General features: G+C 43.0%; 1 protein-coding gene across 1 annotated transcript; it reads right to left on the bottom strand.

The window, feature by feature from the left end:
• Window positions 1-366: 366 nt before the first annotated feature.
• Window positions 367-26,606, bottom strand: LOC143298705 (aminoacyl tRNA synthase complex-interacting multifunctional protein 1-like). Its single transcript, XM_076611601.1, has 7 exons — window positions 26,560-26,606; window positions 22,621-22,727; window positions 18,570-18,683; window positions 4,746-4,937; window positions 3,825-4,036; window positions 1,794-1,962; window positions 367-653 (listed from the first exon to the last, which is right to left on the bottom strand). The coding sequence occupies exons 1-7, from the start codon at window positions 26,568-26,570 to the stop codon at window positions 487-489; spliced, it is 972 nt and encodes a 323-aa protein (XP_076467716.1). The 5' UTR covers window positions 26,571-26,606; the 3' UTR covers window positions 367-486.
• Window positions 26,607-27,523: the final 917 nt, after the last annotated feature.

Here is a 27,523-nt window from a genome sequence, read left to right on the forward strand (position 1 = left end):
GTATTCATATCATTCATAAGACACACTAAGCAAAACGTTTTGCCTGACATTCTAAACTTTTATATGTATGTGTATATAACTGTACATGTTATGCATTAATGTGCATTCAAGTGAGGGCTTCTTTACTCACAACAAGACTGAGTATCTGTCTGTATGTGAACACCAAATAATGACAGTGCATTTGGAAATAATATTTGTGATCTGTTTATTGTACATATAATACATATGAACAACAACAAAATGTATTGACAATTAACAAAGGTGTTAAAATCCAACAAAGATTTCAAAGGCACTTTGCTTTAGTGTCAACATCTTTTACACAGTGTATACAAGCCTCAAATAAACATAAAATACACGCCAACATAAAACGATCACACTGTTTATTGATTTTTTTGTTTCCCATTCAGTGCCTTCACACACAACAAGCACAGTAACTGCATGGACTTGTCACTGTCTCTTGAAAAAAACAAAAACAAAAACCGACACTCAGGAAATCTCGGCATTGGTCAGGGTGGGCGCCTTGACAACACCTTTCCCTTCCACCTTGAAGGCCACCCCTTTGTAAGTGGCCGTGCGGTTTCCGTCTGTGCGGATGTCAGGTTTTAGTGTTTCCCACACCTTCTTCTTGGGATTCAGCTGCTTGTCAGGGGTACCTGGAACAGGAAAATCAAATCATGTTGCTTCTAATGAAAGAACAAATCAAATCAAATTATGGTGCTTAGAGCCTCGCCGACCACTAAGGCAATGAAAGAACAATGAGGCTGGGAGAGCAGAAATATCAACAACAATGAGTGGTAACTCTTCATACACAAGGTATACAACTTTCAAGTCAATGCTGCTTATAATACAAATTCAGCCAGCACACAGGTAAATAAAAGGTACACTGGAACAATCGCAGACACTTCCTTGAAAAAGGAAGCTCTGGGCTTGTCCTTATTCCAATCATTTGACGTGCACACAGCAGCAATGTCATGTTGCTGAGAGCCCGCTCTCGCCCTTTATCTTAAGATTGACTGGAATATCAAACCAAGCGTCAAGTCATTCAGACAAGATGATAAACCGAGCTCCTGTGTGCAGCATGCACTTGGCTCACTGAAAAAGGATCCATGGCAACAAGAGGGTTGTCCTCTGGCAAAATTATATAGAAGAAATCCACTCTGATAGGTACACAAATATATAAGCATGCACTCCAGGCCTGACTAAACATGTTGCATTATGCTGCTGGTCACACATTTGCCTAGCAGATGTGGTGTAGCATATATGGATGTCTGAACGCAGTGATGCCTCCTTGAGAAACTGACACTGAAACTGACAGCCCAGCCTAACACAAAGGGGCCACCTGACACAGGGGACAAAATATGATGGAATGTCTGGTGTGAACGACAGGCATATGTATTTGTTTTTGTTTTTATCGCAACAGATTTCTCTGATTATGAACTGATCTACTGAAAATTGTGAACATGTTTTTCAGTGCTTATACTGATGCTTACAATGTAGGTACAGCTCATTGTATTTTAAGCATTTGTGCAGCATATATATATTTTAGGCATTTGTGTGTGTGTGTGTGTGTGAAAGTCAAAGTAAAAAAAAAAAATCTGTATTGAATGTGTGTGTGTGTGTGTGAGAGAGAGAGAGAGAGAGAGAGAGAGAGTATGAGTGTATGTGTGTCCTTGTGTGTGCGTGTGTGTAATTTTTAAGTCTAAAACAAACAAACAAAAAATGGCAGAGCACAAACAGCAGTCAAAATTCATGTTAAAATGAACTGGACATAAGCAAGTGGATTCACCACTAACCTGGGTAGCCATCGAATGTGATACGGTCCCCAGGGACCACCCCGGGTGGAGGTTCCAGAATCTCCACCTTGCTGCTGTCTTTGGCGCACATGATCATGCCCTCTGAAGCAATGCCTCGCATCTTGCTGGCCTTTAGATTGCACATGAACACTGCCAACCGCTCTCGCATCTGGAACACAGTCACCACATGAACACTGCCAACCGCTCTCGCATCTGGAACACAGTCACCACATGAACACTGCCAACCGCTCTCGCATCTGGAACAGTCACCACATGAACACTGCCAACCGCTCTCGCATCTGGAACAGTCACCACATGAACACTGCCAACCGCTCTCGCATCTGGAACACAGTCACCACACGAACACTGCCAACTGCTCTCGCATCTGGAACAGTCACCACATGAACACTGCCAACCGCTCTCGCATCTGGAACACAGTCACCACATGAACACTGCCAACCGCTCTCGCATCTGGAACACAGTCACCACATGAACACTGCCAACCGCTCTCGCATCTGGAACACAGTCACCACATGAACACTGCCAACCGCTCTCACATCCGGAACACAGTCACCACATGAACACTGCCAACCACTTTCGCATCTGAAACACAGTCAGCACACGAACACTCAACCACTCTCACATCTGGAACACAGTCACCACATGAACACTGCCAACTGCTCTCACATCTGGAACAGTCACCACATGAACACTGCCAACCGCTACCACATCTGGAACACAGTCACCACACGAACACTCAACCACTCTCGCATCTGGAACAGTCACCACATGAACACTGCCAACTGCTCTCACATCTGGAACACAGTCACCACATGAACACTGCCAACCGCTATCACATCTGGAACACAGTCACCACATTAACACTCAACCACTCTCGCATCTGGAACAGTCACCACATGAACACTGCCAACCACTCTCGCATCTGGAACACAGTCACCACATGAACACCCGACAATCTCACATCTGAACAGTCACCACATGAACACTGACAACCACTCTCGCATCTGGAACACAGTCACCACATGAACACTGCCAACCGCTCTCGCATCTGGAACACAGTCACCACATGAACACTGCCAACCACTCTCGCATCTGGAACACAGTCACCACATGAACACTGCCACCCGCTCTCGCATCTGGAACACAGTCACCACATGAACACTGCGAACCGCTCTCGCATCTGGAACACAGTCACCACATGAACACTGCCAACCACTCTCACATCGGAACAGTCACCACATGAACACTGCCAAGCACACTCGCATCTGGAACACAGTCACCACATGAATAATGCCACCAAGAACTGGAAAATGTTGTATGAATCCTGCCAAAATACAGTCACCACATGAACACTGCCAACAAGAACTGGAAAATGTCGTATGAATCCTGCCAAAATACAGTCACCACAAGAACAATGCCAAGCATTTGAGACACAATCACCTCAAAAACATTGCATTTCTGCCAAATACTTGGAATACTGCCAGCAGCTGGAAAAAGACTGCACAAGAACACTGTCAAAGAATAACCACATAAATGCTACAGACCTGTTCATTAGTTGATCAGCCTTGAAAATGATGGTGCGAAGACAAAAAATCCAAAAAAACACCTAGACCAAATCCTACCTGTTTTTCTTCTTCGTTTCGTAGGCTGCAACTCCCACGTTCACTCATGTGTAAATGAGTGGGTTTTTACATGTATGACCATTTTTACCCTGCCATGTAAGCAGCCATACTACATTTTCGGAGGTGTGCATGCTGGCTATGTTCTGTTTCCATAACCCACAGAACGCTGACATGGATTACATGATCTTTAACGTGCTTATTTGATCTTCTACTTGCGTATACACATGAAGGGGGTTCAGGCACAAGCACGTCTGCACATATGTTAACCTGGGAGATCAGAAAAAGACTCCACCCTTTACCCACCAGGTGCCGTTACCAAGATTCAAACCCGCGACCCTCAGATTTAAAGTCCAACGCTTTAACCACTTGGCTATTGCACCCGTCCCACCTGTTCAATAGGGATGTGGTTGACCAGCCCAGACACAATGGTGCGAGGACTCTCCTCCCCAAGGTCCACGGTCTCCACATACAGGGTGTCAGCGTCGGGGTGTTTCTCCACCACCACTATCTTCCCGATGCGGAAGTCCAGGCGGGACACATCCACACCATCTGCCTCTGCTGCACCAGCCCCGCTGTCTGCTGCTGCCTTCTTTCCCTTCCCTGCAACACAATGTCGCTCGTCAGTGTTGGCTGATGCCCATCTTCTTCATTACTGGGCTGAAACTCCCACGTTCACTCGTATGTACACGAGTGGGCTTTTATGTGTATGACATTTCTTAACCCCGCCATGTAGGCAGCCATACTCCGTTTTCGGGGGTGATGCCCATCTGAATTAGAGAAAGACAGGCAGACAGAGAGAGAGGGAGAGGGAGACAGAGAGACAGACTGTGAAGAAGATAGAGAGACACTCAGTGAGAGACCGACAGACAGAGAGGGAGAGGGAAACAGAGACAGACAGACAGACAGACAGAGAGGGAGAGGGACACAGAGAGACAGACAGAGAAAGAACTCGAAACGTTTTTTATTCAAGGATTAAGATTTTAGGCTTCCTTGCCTGACAGAGTGAGAGAGAGAGAGACAGAGGGAGAGAGAGAGAGAGGGAGATGGGCAGACAGTGAGTGAGAGAGAGAGGTATACAGTGAGAGACCGAGACAGAGAGATACAGTGAGAGAGAGAGAGAGACAGACACACACACACACACACACACACACGTACACAGAATGTGTGTATGTAGGTATGCACACATGGTTCTACTCTTTTGTATAAGATATACAGACAAGACAAATTTACAACACACACACACACACACACTGCACACATTCAATCTCAAAACAAAACATGAAGCATACAACTACCATTAGCGACAGACCTTTGTTTTCCTCTTTGGCTGGCTTCTCCTTGACCTGCCCTTCCTTCTTGGCCTTCTTGGCTTTGGGCTCAGCAGCAGCAGCAGCCTTGTCCTCTTTCTTGGGCACCGGCGCAGGGGTCTGGGCCGGCTTCTCTGCTGCCACCTCCACACTGGCAACCTGCTTCCTTGCCTGAGGGACCGGCACTTGCCTCACTGCATGCGCGCACACAGGCATGCAGGCATGCGAACACACATGCAAACACACACACATACGTCAGATCAGTGTGGGTGTAAAATTCTTATTAAAAAAAAAAAAAGTAAATAAAAAAAAAACAACCTGCATCACTGACACAAAATTTTAGTGTAACAGTGAAACACTCATTCTTGACTTCTCTGGTGTGAAATCAAATCAAATCCTGTTGCAAATAACCCAGCTGACCGCAATGGGGGCTACATGCCAAGGGTAAAAATAGCACAATCATTATCAGTTCTTAAAACCAGTTGAAATCAAATCAATTCATGTTGTTTACAGCCCACCCAACCACAAAGGGGCCATTTCAGGGCTAAACACATACTGATTTTAAAACCAGTGGAAGAGAACCTAAAATAATTTAAAAGATCAAATGAAAAAAAAAAGAAGAAAAAAGTCACATCTCACCTAGGCAGCAGATGTGAAACAAGTTTCATTTCACCCCACTTCACATGCAGACATAGATGTCAAAAGAATTCATGAAGAGGCAACAGCCAGAACACACCCAGAAGATGCTATGTCTATTAACACTTCAGTTTTGGAGAAAGATAAAAGATAAAACAAAATAATCCCCTACCCACAACCCCTCCACCCCACCCCCACACCCCCACTAAAAAAAAAAACCCTGTAAGACTGCAACTGAAGCAGTCATGTTGCTTTGGCCCAGACGACCACAAAAGTGCCATTTCAGGGCTGATTACTGATTACAAGTCAGTTCTTAAAACCAGTCAAATGACACAAGAGTGTTGAAAGGCCAATTAGAACACTGTAGTGCATTCAGTTCACACAAAATTTAAATCAAACTAAAAACATTCAAATCAGAAGAAGAGGCCTTCACTTTGGTTGGTTTTCCCTCCAATGTCGACAGTTTTTCATCAGCAGTTGGCAGAGTGTGGAACAAGTTTAAATTTCACTCCATTGTACGTGCTGTGATGTGGGCACAGATGTCAAAAGAATTCATGAAGAGAGAACACCCAGGACAAAGGAAATGTTATGTCCACTGACACAGGTTTTGGAAATAAACATACACATGCACACACAAGGCGGCCAAGGTGGCCATGAGACTGGCCGATTATTCTGAGCCTCATGTGTTCGGGGACAACAACATCAGCCCTCCATCCATCAACTGGGCTGAGGATCAGTTAGAAGCAGATACAGAAGTTAGTGAGCATGACAGTGAAGAAGATGACACTAACAGAAAAGATCTGTGTGGAAAACAACAGTTGTGAAAACAATAGTTGTGAATGTTTCCACAAGATTGAAAAGAAAGAAAGAACACTGAAGTGCTGTGATTGTGGGGGTAAAATTCACTGGAGCTGTACTGAACTGCCATTGTACCAACTGTGTGTTTATATCAACACACAGCAAAAATCCAAACTGTGGGATGTGTGCTGCTAACTTTATCGACGACAAAACCAGAGAGGAATTCCAGGTGATTCATCAGTCTCACAAAGCCAACACTGTGCCGGAAAACACTGCTGGGTGTGGCCCCACACGAAGACAGAGCATCAGGTGTGTCTGACACATCCGTCAGCCAGTTACTTCTCTCCCAGCACCAGACAGCCATCACAGTACTGAGGAACACTGAAACATCCAGGCGGCCATGACAACCCTGGCTGAGCAGGTACAGCTGGCAGAGGAAACGAGAGGCGACGCCATGGCTCTGCTAATTAGTGACAGGCACACGGTCACTCAACAGCTAACAGAGTCTACCGAGAGAAGGGGAGAGAAACAGCAGAGAGAGGGTGACTACATTGCTCTGGGCCTCTCCTCATCCCTTCTGGACACCACCCCTCTCACCAATCCCTCCACACCACACTGCGTCCCTTCCACTCACACTCCCCTTCCCTCACTTCAAATCCCTCTCAATATCAATAAAAAAAAATTTTTTTTAAAACCACATCTCACTCAGGCAGCAGATGTGAAACAAGTTTCAATTTCACCCCACTTCACGTGCTGTAAAGTCGACACAGATGTCAAAAGAATTCATGAAAAGGCAACAGCCAGAACACACCTAGACAATGCTATGTCCATTAACACTTCAGTTTTGGAGAAAGATTAAAAAAAAAAACAATAAAAGACAACAACAATAACAACAAAAACACCCCTACCAAACAAAAAAACCCCCAACAATATCTGTAAGACTGCGACTGAAGCATTCATGGTACAGACTGCAACTGGAGCATTCATATCACAGACTGCGACTGGAGCATTCATGTCACAGACTGCGACTGGAGCATTCATGCCACAGACTGCGACTGAAGCATTCATGGTACAGACTGCGACTGGAGCGTTCATGGTACAGACTGCGACTGAAGCATTCATGGTACAGACTGCGACTGGAGTGTTCAGGGTACAGACTGCGATTGCAGCATTCATGCCACAGACTGCGACTGGAGCATTCATGCCACAGACTGCGACTGAAGCATTCATGGTACAGACTGCGACTGGAGTGTTCAGGGTACAGACTGCGATTGCAGCATTCATGTTACTTTTGGCCCAGCCGACCACAAACGTGCCATTTCAGGGCTGATTACAAGTCAGTTCTTAAAACCAGTCAAATGACACAAAACAGTGTCGATCAGCCAATTAAAACACTGTTAAACCAATTCATCTATGTCCCGTTCAGTCCACGCAAAATTTTAATCAAGCTAAAAACATTCAAATTAGATGAGGAGGCCTTCACTTTGGTTGGTTTTCCCTCCAATGTCGTCAGCCAGTTACTTCTCTCCCAGCACCAGGTGTGTCTGACACATCCGTCAGCCAGTTACTTCTCTCCCAGCACCAGGTGTGTCTGACACATCCGTCAGCCAGTTACTTCTCTCCCAGCACCAGGTGTGTCTGACACATCCGTCAGCCAGTTACTTATCTCCCAGCACCAGACAGCCATCACAGTACTGAGGAACATCATAACATCCAGGTGGCCATGACGACCCTGGCTGAGCAGGTACAGCTGGCAGAGGAAACGAGAGGCGACGCCATGGCTCTGCTAATTAGTGACAGGCACACGGTCACTCAACAGCTAACAGAGTCTACCGAGAGAAGGGGAGAGAAACAGCAGAGAGAGGGTGACTACATTGCTCCGGGCCTCTCCTCATCCCTTCTGGACACCACCCCTCTCCCTGATCCCTCCACACCACACTGCGTCCCTTCCACTCACACTCCCCTTCCCTCACTTCAAATCCCTCTCAATATCAATAAAAAAAAAAAATTTAAAAGCCACATCTCACTCAGGCAGCAGATGTGAAACAAGTTTCAATTTCACCCCACTTCACATGCTGTAAAGTAGACACAGATGTCAAAAGAATTCATGAAAAGGCAACAGCCAGAACACACCTAGACAATGCTATGTCCATTAACACTTCAGTTTTGGAGAAAGATTAAAAAAAACAAAAACAATAAAAAAACAACAACAATAACAACAAAAACACCCCTACCAAACAAAAAAACCCCAACAATATCTGTAAGACTGCGACTGAAGCATTCATGGTACAGACTGTGACTGGAGCATTCATATCACAGACTGCGACTGGAGCATTCATGTCACAGACTGCGACTGGAGCATTCATGCCACAGACTGCGACTGAAGCATTCATGGTACAGACTGCGACTGGAGTGTTCAGGGTACAGACTGCGATTGCAGCATTCATGTTACTTTTGGCCCAGCCGACCACAAACGTGCCATTTCAGGGCTGATTACAAGTCAGTTCTTAAAACCAGTCAAATGACACAAAACAGTGTCAATCAGCCAATTAAAACACTGTTAAACCAATTCATCTATGTCCCATTCAGTTCACACAAAATTTTAATCAAGCTGAAAACATTCAAATCAGATGAGGAGGCCTTCACTTTGGTTGGTTTTCCCTTCAATGTCGTCAGCCAGTTACTTCTCTCCCAGCACCAGGTGTGTCTGACACATCCGTCAGCCAGTTACTTCTCTCCCAGCATCAGGTGTGTCTGACACATCCGTCAGCCAGTTACTTCTCTCCCAGCATCAGGTGTGTCTGACACATCCGTCAGCCAGTTACTTATCTCCCAGCACCAGGTGTGTCTGACACATCCGTCAGCCAGTTACTTCTCTCCCAGCACCAGGTGTGTCTGACACATCCGTCAGCCAGTTACTTCTCTCCCAGCACCAGACAGCCATCACAGTACTGAGGAACATCATAACATCCAGGTGGCCATGACGACCCTGGCTGAGCAGGTACAGCTGGCAGAGGAAACGAGAGGCGACGCCATGGCTCTGCTAATTAGTGACAGGCACACGGTCACTCAACAGCTAACAGTCTACCGAGAGAAGGGGAGAGAAACAGCAGAGAGAGGGTGACTACATTGCTCCGGGCCCCTCCTCATCCCTTCTGGACACCACCCCTCTCCCTGATACCTCCACACCAGACTGTGTCCCTTCCACTCACACTCCCCCTTCCCTCACAACAAATCCCTCTCAACCTCTCCGTACCACTTGGAACCCTCCTCCCTCCACCCTTAAGCCCCATCACCCTCTCTGCAACACAGGAAGAAAAGGCCCCCTCATACAGCCTAACAGTAACAAAAAGAATGTCTAACACAGTAAAAGACTGGTGTTGAGGTAGGTGACAAACCCAATGCCATCTTGCTTCATGTCAGGGTGAACGACTTGAAAACAAGGGACCCAGAGGCAGTGGGGACAGATATATAAAAAAGAATATCTTTTTGCTCCTCAGGAAAGGCATCAAGAAGAAAATTATTATCAGCAAGACAGCACCAACAAGGGACGAACAACTGAACGCTAAAGGGGACATTCTGAATGCCCTGCTGTATGCCGTGTTCCTGGCTGAGGAGTGAGTGTCCAGTGATCAGGTGACCAGAAACCATCAGCGTCACCATGAAGACATGTCGCAGGGCAAGAGGAGGAGCCGCTACCACAGAAGTTACCCGGACAACCATAAAGACAGACAGCCTGACAATTTGTGCTGATACAATGTTTGACAGATCTCAGATTACAGCCACCTGCAGATACAAGTAACACTTCTTTAATAATCTTTCACCCCCAATATTTTCAATACTTTCCTTCTTTCCAGTGTTGGGTCTGATTGGCAGACCCGACCAGTTGGACAATGGTGGACTCCAAAGTGGTGATGATCTGACAAGTGATGAGGAACCAGATATCACAACTCTGAGGAGTGGAAGTAAGTTGAAACAGCAAACATTTCTGATGTTGATTGCGATACTTGATATTTTGGTATCATTTGTTTGTACAGTCACTCCAGCTCATATGTTTTCTCTTTTTTACAATGTATGCATCATACAAGTATGTCTGTGTGCGTGAGCGAGCACGCACACGTATGCATGGTGGCGTATAAGGTTGGGTAGGGGTGTAGGAATGGCGGTGTGGTGTGTTTCGTGCGTCACAGATCTGGTTGCTTGCGTGCTGCACTTGTGTGTGTGATGGAGGGAGAAAGGTAAGAAAGAAAGAACTGGGAGAGAGCATTTGTATGGTTGCTATGCGAGTTTTGCACTTTGATCAATGCATGCTTTGTCTTCTTTACAGTTAACCAGTCTGTGCATGGTGACTTCCAAGACAATGGTGATCAAACACCCAATGAATCTGACCCACACAACGTGTGCCCATCTGACCAATTTGATTCAGATGACTCAGATGGTGATTACTTTCCATTCCTGAGGGTGCAGGTGGAAGCTCCTAGGTGAGCGGAAGGTCCATCAAGGGATACTGTTGTGGATACATGAAGTGATGCTGGTCAGGAGGACATCTTTGTTGCCAAAGATGGCACAAGGAGCACCAAGCCTCCTGTCTTACTGGGACGTAGCTCCGCTGAAAATATTTTCGGGGTTCCCAGTAATCAAATACCAGGCTCCGATCATGTCAGATAGGCCGTGGATGCATTTCTGTTGTTTTTCTCTCAAACACTATTTGTTACTGATATATTACACAACCAGTCCATTCCATGATTAAAAATTCATCACAAATTTCCAAGGTCCATACGCAGAATCGCAATATACGGCAAGGTTAAGTCCCTCCAGAAAAAAAGCATGGGTGACTGGAGACCCACGACCAACAGCAATGCTTCATTCCTTCACAAAAAGCATGGGTCACCAGTGACCCACGACGTATGGAGCGCAAAGTTTAAGGCAATGTCCGGTGAAGGTTAATAATGTTTCACCTCCAATATTTTCCTTCTAGCAATAGCCAACAAATCAGATCAAATCAAATCAAGTTGCTGAGATTCACTCAGTCAACCTTGGCAAAAGGGATAGTGCGACAGCCAATACCCAGGTCGAATTCCATGCATATCTGTCAAATGATGTCACCACCACCCAGAGTCAGACGTCTAGCATCAACTTGTGACTTGGTGAGTTCCTCCCAGAAGCACTCAGAGACCTGTTTGTGTGTGGGCTTTCCCATTCTGCAATTCAGAAAAAAGTTCCTGGAGAAAACAAATGAAATCAAATTATGGTGCATAGAGCCTTGCCGACCACTCAGGCCATCAGTTCCTGGAGAAGAACCTCACCTTCCTGAATCAAACCAAATGATGTTGCTTGTTGCCCAGCTGACCACAGAGGGACATTTCAGGGCTGATCACCTGTCAATTCTTAAAACCACTCAAAGAAAACACAACATAATGTTTATGGGTTGATTAACCCCAAGGCTGCCTATTCACTCATGTCTAACTCAATCCATGTGAAACTCAAACTAAGTTAAAAATACTAAAAAAAAGTGTAAAAAGATAACATCAACAACTTACGTTTCAGACCGGGTAAAACCCAAATCAAGTTTAAAACACTGATTTCCTTCAGGAACTGAAAAAGTGTTTAGGGGGACATCCCAGAACAAGACCTTTGAGATGGCTGTAAGATGTTTGTGTCTGATATCCTGCACATCCCAGCAGTCAATCAGATGTCAGACACTTAGAGGGGGGCTGCAGGACACACACCATGGCACTACAGAATATGAATGGAGAAACATGAGAGTCAAAGTAACTATGACTTTCTGCTCAAACTGTCAGGTGCTCAGGGGAAACACCCATGATTATACTGCACAGCACCCAGCAACTCCACCTGACTGTAAAACAAATGAAAGCAAATCATATAGCCCAGCTGACTGCAAAAGGGACATTTCTGGGCGGCACCGCAATGAAGGAAACCACACAATGCACTTTACTGATCCTCAAGAGGGACCACATCAAATTTTAGGCGACGTCCGGTGAAGGTTAATAATCTTTCACCTCCAATATTTCCCTTCTAGCAAAAGCCAATAAATCAGATCAAATTAAATCAAGTTGCTTATATTCACTCAGCCAAACACAGGGATAGTGTGACAGCCAACACACAGGTGGGATTCCATGCGTTATCTGTCAAATGATGTCACCACCACCCAGAGTCAGTCGTCTAGCATCAACTTGTGACATTTCTGGGCTGCACTGCAATGAAGGAAACTACACAATGTACTTTACTGGTCATCAAGAGGGACCACATCAAATACAAACATTCCAAGAGGATAATCACCAGGTTACACATCAATGCAATCAGGGAACCTATCATTGATACTGAACTTAGCCAAGCAGCACCTCCATACCTGCACATTCTTCTGGTATTGGTCCAAAAACACCATGACGTACTGAAAGAAGTGTCATTCTCTTGACAAACAAAATGGACAGTCCACAGCAAACAGTGAACAACAAACAGTTCTCCTTTGAAACTGACACTGGCTCAGTGAAGACGGCAGTGGCAGAACTCTTTCCAAGCTAGAGAAAAGGAAGTGTGTCTTTCCCCAACAAAAGTCACACTTCAATCACTTTTGTCACATACACACTGATGCTGTTTTTTGGTGTCTATTGTGGGGCCTTTGTATCATATTTTTCCCACTTTGCTTTTCCCCTCTATTTTCTTTTCTGATTTTTTTCTCTTTTTTTAAAGTATTCTTTCATTTTTTTCCTTTCACACCCATTCATGCACAGTTCTTTGTCTGCCTGTCTTTCTGTTGATGGGCAATATTTGTCGACTTAAGTGTACAATTTTCTACATGAACTTTGTCCAAGACAAAGTTGTTTTTTTTCTTCCTTTTTTTAAAGTATTTTTTTTCTATTCATTTGTTTATTTATCTTTTTTTTTCATCCTTATTTATCATTATCGTTTCATTTTATTTCTTTTTTTTATTTTTGTTTCCTATTTTTATTTTCATTATTATCATTAAGATTATTATTATTTGTAATATTCATTTACTTCTCTCTTTATTTCTTTTTTTTTTTTCTTCTTCTTTTTTGTCTCAAGGCCTGACTAAGCACATTGGGTTACGCTGCTGGTCAGGCATCTGCTTAGCAGATGTGGTGTAGCGTGTATGGATTTGTCCAAACGCAGTGACGTCTCCTTGAGCTACTGATACTGATCACACAATCGCAATGTACGGCAAGGTTAAGTTCCTCCAGAAAAAAAGCATGGATCCATGGAGACCCACGACGGACAGCAAGGCTTTAGTCCTTCACAAAAAGCATGGGTGACTGGAGACCCACGACCAACGGAAATGCTTCATTCCTTCACAAAAAGCATGGGTCACCAGTGACCCACGATGTACGGACTGCAAAGTTTTAGGCGACGTCCAGTGAAGGTTAATAATCTTTCACCTCCAATATTTCCCTTCTAGCAATAGCCAATAAATCAGATCAAATTAAATCAAGTTGCTTATATTCACTCAGCCAAACGCAAAAGGAATAGTGTGACAGCCAACACACAGGTGGGATTCCATGCGTATCTGTCAAATGATGTCACCACCACCCAGAGTCAGTCGTCTAGCATCAACTTGTGACATTTCTGGGCTGCACTGCAATGAAGGAAACTACACAATGTACTTTACTGGTCATCAAGAGGGACCACATCAAATACAAACATTCCAAGAGGATAATCACCAGGTTACACATCAATGCAATCAGGGAACCTATCATTGATACTGAACTTAGCCAAGCAGCACCTCCATACCTGCACATTCTTCTGGTATTGGTCCAAAAACACCATGACGTACTGAAAGGAGTGTCATTCTCTTGACAAACAAAATGGACAGTCCACAGCAAACAGTGAACAACAAACAGTTCTCCTTTGAAACTGACACTGGCTCAGCGAAGATGGCAGTGGCGAACTCTTTCCAAGCCAGAGAAAAGGAAGTGTATCTTTCCCCAACAAAGGTCACACTTAAAACGTACACAGGGGACACACTCCCTGTGCTGGCAACAAGTGTCTGTGAGAGTCCTGCATCAAGCAAGGAGAGCAGGGGTTGTATTCATGGCACGGGTGTAAACGTAAACGTCCAGACTAAACGTGTTGTCCGAGACAATCCATTGAAAGTTGGTATTCATGGTGGAAGACTTTGACGAAGTCCGAAACTAAATGCAGACTAAAACAGCTGGCATTTAGTCCAGCGATTTCGCTGGACTACACATTGTACATTTGAACTTTGTGTGAAAAAAATGGCGGCATTTCTGTTTGCACAATTCTGCATTTGATGTGCTAATCGCCGTGAACGAGTGTTTCAAGATCATACACATCCATCTGAATTGTACAGTGATATTCTAATTTTCAAAAAATTATGTTTTCCATGAGAATCGATCACTGGCATTACTGATTCTGTTAAAGGAGACATAGAATATATGCAAGACTGACGTGGTGCTTTGTCACCTCTGCTTCAGGTCATGTTGACCTTAAGATACTTTGCCACAGGCATGTTCCAGGACGTTGTTGCTGATGCTGTTGGTGTTAGTCAGCATACAGCAAGCCATACCATAGCACACGCCACAGATGCCATCCTGAATCAACTGAACGAGTGGATCGCTATTCCAACACAGCGTCATGCTGTAGAAACTAAATGCAAATTCTATGCAATGCAGCAGTTTGGGAATATCATCAGTTGCATTGATGGCACACATGTGCGAATTCAGGTTCCAAATTCACAACAATGTGAGTCTGTGAACAGGAAAAATTTCCACTCTATCAACATGCCGGTAAGGCAATGTGCATGAGTGCCAGTTCATAAATAACATTCTTATGGTTTTTAACAGTACTTGTGTTTATATCTGATTGGAGGATGCTGGTTGCCAGATTACCTGTGGTGCCCCAACAGTCCACAAGACTACGGGACAGGTGAAGGTAGTGGTGGTGGTGTTTATATCTGATGAATTTGTTGTACATCAAATAAATTACACAGCATTGTTTCTCCCAAGTGTGTGAGTGCAGTGATGTGGTTATTGTTATACATGGAAAATATTTCTGTTTGAACCATGAGGCAAGCCTAGCCACTATCATTAAGGAGATCCAGATGTGCTGGCCTACTCCAGCAAACTGGTGAGCAGTCTTCTGCTCTCTCTCCTGGGCTGACACTTCCCGAGAACTAAACCCCTCTCTTAGCAACCTGCGCTGTACCACAGCATGTGATAATTAGTTTTATCTACATGAGTGGGCCCCACCATGGCCATGGCTAGACTCTAACACACCATCAAAAACACACCTGATGCAGCACTACGATCCATAATACAAACATGACCATGCAACCTACAATCCGGTCCATGGCACAAGACAGCATATTCCAGCTACATGACATCACAAACATTCAGGACACTGGACACTATTCAGAAGACATGCCATTGAACACAAATGTACTGGTCATATTGGGGGTACACACTGTACCAAAGGTATGTTGGCAGGTATGCTCCACACAGCCTGTCCACTACGGGGACAAACTAGAGCTCACCACAAGCCCTACAGTGACAGGCAGGACTACAACTCACTTTCATTCCCCACCGGCGACCAGTGCTGCCTGCCCCCCTGAGCACCTGTCCATCGCCGAACTATGACAGTCGGACCCTCCCACTGCAGCCTCCATCCTGACCAGCAGCATGCCATGTGCAGCGAAGGATGACGACAAATGGTGCATTGTCATGGTCACTCTTGACATGCCCTCCACACATGCCAGTGTGAAACCTGGAGATCTGGCACATGGCATGCCAGCAGGATTCTAGCGTCGTCATCCACCCTCCCTCCCCACAACCACTCTCCTGCCTCAGAGTCAGCAACCATCCTCCCTCCCCAACCACAACCATCGCCGTCAACCTCCCCACCCCTCAACTGAACCTGAAACCTTTCCCTCTCTGCCTCTTTTCTTCACACATGCTATGGCTACTGCCACCCCTTCGGACTCTTCCCCTGACACATGTCACAGTACTTCTGACTTGTCCAGTGTAAGTAACGGTGCTACCAACCCATCCCCCACCTTCTCTACTGACCCCAAGGCATCCTCTACCAACAGCATGCAAACAGATGACCCCCCCCCCAACCCCCCTTAACGGACACAATGCACTCAATACCATGCAAGCTGAGATAAAGCTGATCTAGCTGAGGCCAAACAATCACTCAAAACAGAAACAGATTCACTTACAACATTAACCCAGTCCTAACAAGCAGAGGTTTCTGCTCTTAAAAGCCAGACAGTCAAACAAAATATACATAGATTCCCTTACAACTCGGCTTAACCATCCTAAAATGTCACATAAAACATAGCCACCACCTGTATTCTCTTCCAACAAAATGTCTCAAACGACTTGACCACCCCCACCCGAAGACGGACATAAGAAGTCAGACTCATCCCCTTCTCTCTTAACCAGTGTCCCTAAGGCCTCTTCTCTCCCCAGTCTCCAGCAGTCTGCAGTTAAATCACCCACTCCCGCCTCCGCCAACAGTGCCCCACAGCTTTCCTCCCCTGCAGTCGCAAGAGATTCCCCTCGCCCACAGCTGTCAGTCAAGACTATTAGCTATACATATTATCCATTATCTATTGTTTTATATAAACCCTGGTAGTGCTATGCCCCGAAACATCCGGGAAAGCCTCCCCAAGCACAGCGGGTTGCCCCCCGAATATTCCAGGCACCACACCGTGAAGTCATAAGTGAAAAAAAAAGGCCAATGGAAGCGTTCCTTGCAAACTGAATGGTCCAATGGGATAGCAGGACACTTAATTTATTCAGCGGTGAAGATTTTCTGATTTTTTCATTAGTCATTATTCGGAATTGGTGTCAACAAAGAACATGCATCATTCAGACTCACTCAGCTGAGAAAACGGCTACTTGCAACCTTGCCAAGCATGAAGAACTGGTCGAATTGCTGTTCGATTAGGGCAGAAAAGACAAATTTGAAGGTTTCAGGCTAGAAGACCTGAATGAAGAGACCACTCGACCACAATTTGACAACCTGATCGCCGATAATTGGACCAAAGATGATCGCCATCAACCACCACTTGACTTGGAAACAACGCCGGGTTTGACGATTGACTTGCCCGACAACCCTCAGGCACTCAACTTTTTAAAATCATTTTACAAGAAAGAAGACTTTGAGAAAATGGCATCAGAAACCAATAAATATGCAGCAGCATATCTAGAAAACAATTGCGATCAATTGAAACCAACATCACAATTCCACAAATGGATGGAGACGGCGAAAACCACATGAGACGAGATGAAGATTTCCATCGCCATGATTATCACGATGGGCCTGACAACACAACTGGCGTTCTCCAAATATTGGACTATAGATGAAGTGACAGAGACTCCCTTTTTCAAAAAACTGTTGTCAAGACACAGAGCTTTTTTGCTCTTTTTTTTCATTTGTCTGACAAAATGATGTACGTTAGACGTGGACAACCAGGGCACAACTCTCTCAACAAACTGGGTGATTTGTACACTGATCTAGTGAAACATTTTGCGTCTGTGTACATCCCTCATCAACACCTGTCCCTGGATGAAGTCATGATACCTTAATGCACTTATAATTTCGTGTATATAACCCTGAAAAGCCCCATAAATATGGTTTAAAAGGCTACATGATATGTGATGCCACAAATGGCTACTGTTGCAAATTCAAACTGTACACAGGTAAGAACATGGTGCCACCTATGATCTGGCTTTTGACATTATGTCTGGGTACTCTGGACAGGGGTACATTTTGTACATGGACAACTACTACAGTGGTGTTCGTCTGTTTCGGGATTTGAGGAGTGTTGGTGCGGCGTCTACAGGAACAATCCGCTCAAACAGACATGGCATTCCACAAATGGTGAAGGATGCTCCTTGCAAGAAGAAAGGCTCTACATTTGTGTCCCACAATGACAAACTGCTTGTCATGAAGTATCATGACAGGAAGACTGTGTACCTGATAACAACAGTATCAAAGGTGCAACCAGTTCCAACAGGCAAGACGGACCCTCTCACAAATGTGCCCATCCTAAAACCTGAAGTGGTTGTTCAGTATGACAAGTACATAGGAGGACTTGACCACTCAGACCAGATGGTCAGTTATGCCACGTTCATGGCAGTGGACGTGTCCATCATGCAGGAGAAGTTTTCATCAGTGTACTATCCGGAGGAAAACATAGCAGTGGATGAGTCCATCATGCCATAGTGTGCACATATTAATTTCTGCACTCTTTCAGTGATCCACATTTTACAAAACATGAATATCAAAATATCTACAGTCAGGTCACATTGACTGTAAACATATCCACTGGTAATGACAGACATGCAGATGATAAGCAAGAAAGAGAGAGAGTGGGACAGATGTCTGACCTCCATTTCTGATCTCTGCCACCATAAGACTGAGCTTTACTTTCTCAATCTCTTGACGTAAAGCATCATTCTCCACTTTCAGTCTCTCCTCCTCTTGTTTTCCAGCACTCGCAGCTGTAACAAAACAATGATTCACTTACATTCAAAATGCATATGATGCAATAACACATTTATATGTAACATTTCATTTACCCAGATTCAAACTCTCGACTGTTGGCCGCCTGTTCTTTCTCTGTCTCTGGACCTTGCAATTGGAATGAACTTCCTCTTTCGCTTCGTCAAGTCTCCACACTCAGCTCTTTCAAGTCTGGCCTTAAAACCCACCTCTTCCCAAAATAGCCTCCCTTCCCTGCCTCTTCCTTGTCTTTAGTTTCTCCAGTTTTAGAGTTATGCGTGCGTGAGAATGACTGGTGCGAAAGCGCTTAGATTTGTCTATGCACAAGATTCAGCGCTATATATAAGTACCATTATTATTATTATTATTATAACATTTCATTTCACAAGTGAACACTCAAAATTAGAAAGATTCATGTGTAACTTCAATTCCACTGCATGTTCTGTGCCTAGAAAAAGCTGTTCACATAAAAAGGATTCATTATGTTGATTTCCTTTCAGTGACCAATTAAAGCAGACAGAGAAGAATGAGAGAGACAGAGAGAGAGAGAGAGAGAGAGAGAGAGAGAGAGAGAGAAGTAGTGTTGCAGACTGACAACAGGAAGGATGGAAGTGAAGTCCCATCAGTGGTAGGATTTTTCAACCTGTGGCCAGTTCCTACCAAGAGTAGGGTGTGCAAAAGGACCAAACTGCAAGACTGGGACAATATACCCAAAGTTCATCAACTTCATGGATCAGGCTGGGGAATTGTCCAGGAGAGTTTCCTCTGAAAACTGGCTGCCTGAGGCCCCTGGTGGGGTGCAGGGGCAATGCCCTGTTGGGAGGTCCAGGGGGGGCAAAGCCCCCTGGCCGAAAATGAAATTAGTTATTTTTAAGAGGTTTGGAGGGCCTCTACTGAAACAAAAACAATAATTCATAGTTTCTTATCTGACCCCCCAAAATTTTATTTTTTCCCAACCATTTTGTAATTTTTGAATTTCACTTATTCTGCACTGCTCTCTGCCAACTGTCAGTCACACACACACACACCATCAGAGTAATCTTACCTGTAAATAAAGTGGTCAGTGTTACCCTTATTCATATTGGAAAGAAAACCAAAACCAAAAGCTGGTCAGAACATCTTTCTTCTTAATATCCTGGTTTGAAACAGACTGGACAAAAACAATGTTCTCTTCTTAATATCCTGGTTTGAAACAGACTGGACAAAAACAATGTACTCATCTTAATATCCTGGTTTGAAACAGACTGGACGAAAACAATGTACTCATCTTAATATCCTGGTTTGAAACAGACTGGACGAAAACAATGTACTCATAGATTTTTTTTTCTCTGATATTTTTTCCCCTCTGAAATGAACTGCTCTTCTGCTGAAAATAGCGGATCCACTGCGAGTTCCCCAGCCTGATACTGATAGATGCTTTTTTTTTTGCTTTATTTTTTCAAAGAATGAAAAGAAGTGTAGAGTCTAGCCTCCTCATACAGTCCCAAGCCTCCTCATGGATCACAACAGCAACATCATCAGTATTGTTGTGCTGAAGCATATGAAAGTTGAAGTCCTATCACTGACCTTTTTTTTTTTTTTTAGATGCAAAGCAGCAGTTTGTAGCAGAGCCAGTGGTGATCATAGAACTAGTTTGAAAGTCATGAAGATACAGGAACTGAGGGGTAGAACTGTATATTATTACTGTAAAGTTTGGTCTATAAGCTGTGACTTTTTCTCCCAGCTTCAACCTCTGTAGCTAATACAATGATGCAGCTTAGAAATGTTGGTATAAATTCAAATATTCTTCAAAGTTATTATCGATGTTGTATCGAGCCCATGCTCACAGTTTCATTTATGTGCTGGTATGGAAGTTTGGGAGTGAGGAGTAAGCGTGTTTTGAACGATGTCATGAGTGTATGCAGTAAAATTGTGGGAGTGAAACAAGCTAGTATGCAAGAGCTGTATGAAAGTCGAGTGGTTAAAAAAAGCAGACAGATAGCAACTGATGACACCCATATTTTAGCAAAGTATTATGAGCTGTTGCCATCAGGACGACGCTACAGAACTTTTAAGTTGAAATCCAGAGCTCTGAAGACTTCAATCCACCTTTTAAATTCTTGAGAACTCTGTGTGTGTGTGTGTGTGTGTGCGCGCGCACTCTCATGTGAGACGTGTGAAAGTCCGTGCATGATAGGCTGTACCTTGTTCTAGTTGTGTGTGTGTGTGAGTGAGTGAGTGTGTGTGTGTGTGTGTGTGTGTGTGTGTGTGTGTCTGTGTGTGTTTACTGAGCTTAAAACGTGACAATTGGTTACAATAAATGTGCAATATGTAGGAAGAATAATGTGCAATAGGCAGGATGAATGTACAATGGAATATGTCTAATGCTAACGTCCATATTCTAAATATATTTGTTTAATAATTACGATGTAATAATTAATTGCAATGTTTTTAAAAGCGAATATGTGAAATGCTTTTATTTGAGAACATATGTTTATTACTCTTGTTTAATCAAATTATCCGCGTGTGTGGGGTGGGTGGGTGGGTGGGTGGGGGGGTGCGGATGTGTGCTGATTATCTGGTTGTGGTTTCCGCAATTCATCTTTATTCTTATCTTATCTGTCTATTATAATCAATGTGCAGTATAGTAGGCTATGTTTATAATTATATTCAAATAATGTTTCTTAATTCTTTCTGTTTTTACATTAAGAATACTAGTTATTACCTGCAGTGTGTGGATGTATGTATGAAACGATGTATGTGATATTTTTTTACATTTGTATCTTCGTAATATTTGTAGGGGCTGTTGTTGGCTTTTACAGTTATGGTCCCCATGTTGTTTACTTGTCTATGTTGTGATAATGCACCTGACCAAATTTCTCCAGTTGGAGATAATAAAGTTATTCTTATCTTATCTTACCTTATTTGAGGATTTTAACGATCCCAGGAGTGTCACATTCTTGTCTAAGCTTCCCTTAAGTTCAACTCACCAAAAGGAGGAGTTTGTATTATACTCCATGTTTGGTGTTAAATATACTGTACCATGTCAAACTGATGCAAACTAGGCCTATTGGTTTGCTGCTGTCCATGAATTTTTGGATGAACTTCAGGTTAGTGTGCTAACTGTTCACGATTTAAAAATCAAATCTGCACACATTAAAGCCTTCAGATCAGCATTCAGGTCTACTTTGCTCAAGCACACACCCTCATCATGCCGAAAACGCAATGAAATGCCTATGATGCAGCCTTCAAATTGAAGGCGATCGACCTTGCAGACGACAGTGTAAGCAACGAACCAGCAGCGACCTCCACCTTGCGTTCATGTTCATCAAGTGAAAGTGAGGCTGAAGTCAGTAACAAGATGGCGGAGGAAGCTATGCTGGTTCTCTTCAACTCGGACACTGAAGACGAAGATTTTAGTGGATTCAGTGAGCAGGACGACGTTGAATAAATTTGATTATCCCTAAATTATGGACCTTATTTTCGTTGTGTTTATTTTTTTTGTGTGTGTGGCACTAGCAGTATTTTCGCTTGCTTTTCTTTGTGTTGTTTCCGCTTGTGTTTATTTCATAACCTACAGTATTGACAGCTTTTCTGTAGTATCGGTATGTGTTCCGATACCGGTAATAAGTGTGGCTAATAAGCCAGTGCCGCTTATGTGTGTATGAAGTTAAATTTTTTTTAAAATTTAGTGGGTGCGGCTTATATACCAGTGCGCTCAATAGACCAAACTTTACGGTAATATCATTTCATCAACATCAAATTCCAGTCTATAAAAAAAATGCTGTGCACAGCAACATGACTTCTCACACATAATCATGGACAATTTCCATGCAAATTTGCAGTTCACTTATTCAGCAATATTTAATATTTTGTTCAAAGTAAAATAAGCATATCTAAAAGGTTAAACTGTATGTTAAACAACCCTGGATGTATCACAAAGAAATACTTGTGAACCTGTGGCAGTCTGCAGGACACAGATCTGCTGTTTCAGCTTTGAAATGATGGTGTCTGCCTGCTCTGCCTGGGCCTTCAAAGCTTTCACTGCTGCTGCTGTTGCCATTCTGTAAACAAAAGGTCCAAAGCACTGGCTTTAACTTTAAGAAAAACAACAATATGAATTCTACGGTTAATAGAATAATACCAAAGTTTCTTCTGTTCAAACTCAATTGCTTGTCATGTATACATACATACTTACATACATACACACATACAGGTAAATAAAAGGTACATTGGAACACACCTTGACACTTCCTCCAAAGAGGAAACTCTGGGCTTGTCCTTGTACTGATCATTTGACATGCGCTAACTGAATTGATAGCTTTGGCAGCACTGACTTGAAGCTGTGTTCCTAGTAAATGGAGAGAGTTACCACTCTTTATTGTAGTGATTCCCAAAACTTTAGGCTACCTACACCGTCCCAGACCTTCCCGTGCAGTCATTTTTTATGCATCTTATAGGCCTCACCAGTCACCAGCCAACCACCCACCCAAAAACAGAGTACGAGTGCCTACATTGTTTTACTTTTACTTACATAGTTAATTGTATTATCCACAGGCCTTATAATAGTCGCAGTCTCTTCTTTGGATATAAGCAACTTGACCTTCATTTCAAGACAAGTTTATTCATTACATGACTTAGTCTTTCTGCTGGAAGTTTGGCTAATATTTTGTAATCAGAATTTGTCAAAGTTATAGGTCTCCAGTTATTAAGTTGTTCTCTGTTTAGCTCTTTTCCTTTATGTATTTAATGTAGTAATATCTTGTTTTTGTGTATGAAAGTTATCCCCTGAAGGATTCGTCAAATGAAAACATAACTATGTTCATGTTGCCTACTTTTTTTTTCTTTTTTTTTTTAAAGAGTTCCATAGTTATAGCATCATTTTCTGGAGCTGAGCCATTCTTCAATTTTTTCAATACGCCGGTTGTTTCCTGTGCAGTTATCATGCCTTCACACATGGCAGCACCATTTTCTGTAAGACATGGAAAGTTTTTATCATTTATTAATCTATTTGTTACATCCTCAATGTTACCAACAAATGCTGCTTGACTATATACTATAGCTTGGAATATAAAGAAACTTGTTCTCGAAGAATTTCATTTTGGTCTGTAATAACATCATCAAATTCTTTACATAATCTGGTTATCTTTTTCTTACCACTGGCTTTTTCTAGGTTACAAAAATAGTTGGTGTTACCATCTCCTTTTATCCACTTTATTCTTGCCCTGACCAGTGCCCCTCTTGCTTTGTGTAAATGCATTAATTTGAGTCTTACATTTCTTATGGATGATCATGGGAACAATTTATTTTTCTTATTGTGAGGACATCTTTTTCTTCTTCTATAACTGCATTAGTGGCCATCTGTCATAGCTCTGACCACTGTCACATTGTATGCACACACATTTGGTATGTTTGTGTCTCCACTTGGATTACATATTTACACATATTACAGGATCTTTAATGTGAATGTTTGACATTCACTTCTTTATTCTGCATGTGTAGACACAAATACAAATCGGAGGATAAGGCACTAGTGGAAAAAAAAATGAACTCTGTCTTTGAGTTTAACCAACCAGGCACTGAAATTAGTATCAATCAAGACCCTTCACTTAATCTGAAGCTGAATCTGAACAAAACTGTGTGATCAACTTTAATGATTACACAGTGTTGCAAGTGAGCTTTTGAAGAAACTGAAGATAAACTGGGTTAGCAGAAACAAAAGAACTTAGTTAAAAGGAGAAAGAGAACCCCAGTTATTCACATCTCCAGTTAGGCCAATCCAGCTACTGTAGTGTTTCCTGGGGACAAACCCCAACCGGCACAGACCTAATATTTGTACCCTACATGTGGGGAGAAGACATATATATATATATATATATATATATATATATATATATATAAATTGGACTTTTTTGATAGCTTGTAGAACTCCTGCTTGAAGGATGCGAAGGAGCTGTGGCAACTGTGGTTGATAGGAAGTTCCAAAAAGGAGCTGTTCTTGGAAAAACATACCGACAGATGGAAAATGAATTTCTGCCTTTTGCTAACCCTAGGTCTTATGTTTGAAAGTATCAAGCACTCTGCTGGTGACCTTCCACAGCAGAAATCTGAAGCTGAATCTGAAGCTGAAAATTAGTTCCCAGACTATCAGGGAACTAGTGTACAAGGCATTTGTCCGCCCCATCCTGGAATATTCATCATCAGTCTGGGATCCCTACCAACAACAAGACACTGATCTACCCAAGGCAGTCCAGAGACGAGCAGCCAGATTTGTGCTGAGACGCTACCGAAACACCTCGAGCATATCAGCAATACTACAAAACCTTGGATGGCCCTCCTTGCAACAACGCCGCCAAACAGCCAGATTGACCATGCTGTATAAAATCAAACATAATTATGTAAGCATGGATTTGCTGAAAGAAAAACTGGTACCACCACCACCACGACAGTGACGCACCCACACTGAGCAGCTGGAGGAAATCTTCTGCAAAACTAGATATGATACAGGCAAGCTGGTTTCCTCCCACATACCATCCGGGATTGGAACGCCTTGCCCCAGAGAGCTGTGGAGGCTAGCTCAGTCGGCACCTTTGTGTCAATGGTCTCCAGGATATAAATACCAGAATAACTTCTTTTTTTTTCTTTTTTCTTTTTATAAAGAAATCTATGTAGATCTAAATGTATCTTCCACAGACCCCCTTTTATTCAGCAATAGAATAGTCAGATATTGACTGTGATCACTCAACTGAAGGAAGGAAGAGCATTGTTAGTTGGATCTTCTGTCATCTGGTCTCTAGTGTGTCCCACTCTAAGTCTTAATGCCTAGAACTATGTGACACTGCTTGTGTTGTATCTGTTGGCCACATACCTCCACCATTTCAGTCTCTTTGGAGGTTGTTGTCAGGTTCCCTCTAGTCAAAGGAATCCCAGTACACTACTTTCTTGGTTATTTTGTCTGTGTGTTCTTTCCATTGTGGACCCGTGGTGATGGTAACACCCAGATGTTTTGCTGATGTTGTTGGCTCAATGACAGGTCCTCTCATCTTGTAATGTACTTCCAGGTGTGATGAGCTCTGGTAACACTGAGCATGACTGTTACATTTCTGCGAGTGGATTTCCTTCCCCCCAAGTCCACTCCCAGTCCTCAAACTGACAGAAATCATCTTGGAGTTTCACACAGTCAGTCTATGATGTGATCTTTCTATTCATTATGCATGATACAGTCATCTGTAAAAACCCAGTTTCTGCATCAAACGGTCTGGCTGGTCACTGATGAACAGCAGGAAGAGAACGTGTCCCAGCAAAGCAGGAAGAGAATTGGTCCTTTACATTAATTAAACCACTATAATATTGTGCCACCCATTCTCCATCTTTCTTTCTTTTCTTTTTCTTCTTCTTGCCAATGTTTTAACATGCATGCATGCGTAAACTACACGCACACGCACGCCAACGCGTGCATGCAAACACTCGCAAGTTACAGAAGTTCTACACGTAACGCGTTCTGCGTGAGTTGTTTCCCCTCGTGGTGAGCCTGTCGCGTGGTCGGAATATCTTTGCACGGTGTACATATGTGCTGGTAATTGTGATTTGTGATACCAGTCGAATAGCATAAAATCAAAGACCCTTCGGACAGGAAGAATATCATACAATAATGTAATACCAGATCATAATTTAATACCCTCTACTATAGTAAATGATGCAATACCAAATCATTATTCTGCCTCAGAACTTCGGCACTAATGCCGCCGAAGCCGTGGCAGAAACTACTTGTACATAGTGATCGCATACTCTATCGTCTAGAAGATTACTCATAGTAATGAAATAAAATGAAAAAATAGCAAAGAACAAACATTAATCGGATTTGAAGCAAAATGCAATACGTCAAGAAAAACGTACCTGATGGCCATTGAGTTGAAAAATTCCTAAAAGAATTAAGCCTTTTGAGGGTTTTCCCTTTTAAGGATTTTTACCATTAAGAATTGCCCTTAATAGAGATGGACAAATTATTGATACAATCCTCTCTCTCTCTCTCTCTCTCTCTCTCTGTGTGTGTGTGTGTGTGTGTGTGTGTGTGTTTCCTCGCGTGAAAAACCAGTCCATCGGCAAACTATCCTATTTAATAAATGCGTCTCCAGTCACAATTCTTAGTGTCGTCTGAACACTTGTTACCAGTTTCAAATGTTAACATTTTTTTGACTGAAAAAGTTATTTATTTCAAACTGTTCTTTATTAAAGTTAGCTAGCTATGTGTTAAATAGTCCACTTGGTTGTTTATTGTAGGTGCTCAAATTCAAATAATAATCTACAGAAGTAGTGCATACAATATTTGATTATTGATACTGAATTTTTTATTTTTTTCTTCTTCCTAATCCCGCTTCCCCCGTCCCGCCTCTCACACACCCTTCCAATATTATGTTTTTTCTTTCTCCACTCACTGACACTCACCCTCTCCATTTTAGATTTTGTACTCTAACTTCAGTTTCCACATTCTGTTCTCTCTCTCTCTCTGTCTGTCCAGTTTGCCTGTCTGTCTGTCTCTCTCTTCCTTTCTTAGTCCCTTCCCCCTTGCCCCCACCTCCTCCCCTCCACCTCAACCGCCCCCCTTTTCATTCGAATATACAGAAATGTTGATTTCTAATTGATAATAACAATCATCATTATGATAGAAATGATAATAATCCAAATGATAATAATAATATCATTTATTTTCAGTCTAATATCATCATCTCAGTTCAGACAAGGCGCCCCACCCCCCTCCTCCTCCCTTTACCACACGTGCTCCACGTGCTCCAGTTAGCAAAGTATTGCCGCAGAGAAGAAATTAAGGGGTCTTTCACCTGACATATGCACATTCATAAAG

Source organism: Babylonia areolata, chromosome 24, assembly GCF_041734735.1.
Source record: "Babylonia areolata isolate BAREFJ2019XMU chromosome 24, ASM4173473v1, whole genome shotgun sequence".
Classification (NCBI taxonomy): Eukaryota; Metazoa; Mollusca; class Gastropoda; order Neogastropoda; family Buccinidae; genus Babylonia; species Babylonia areolata.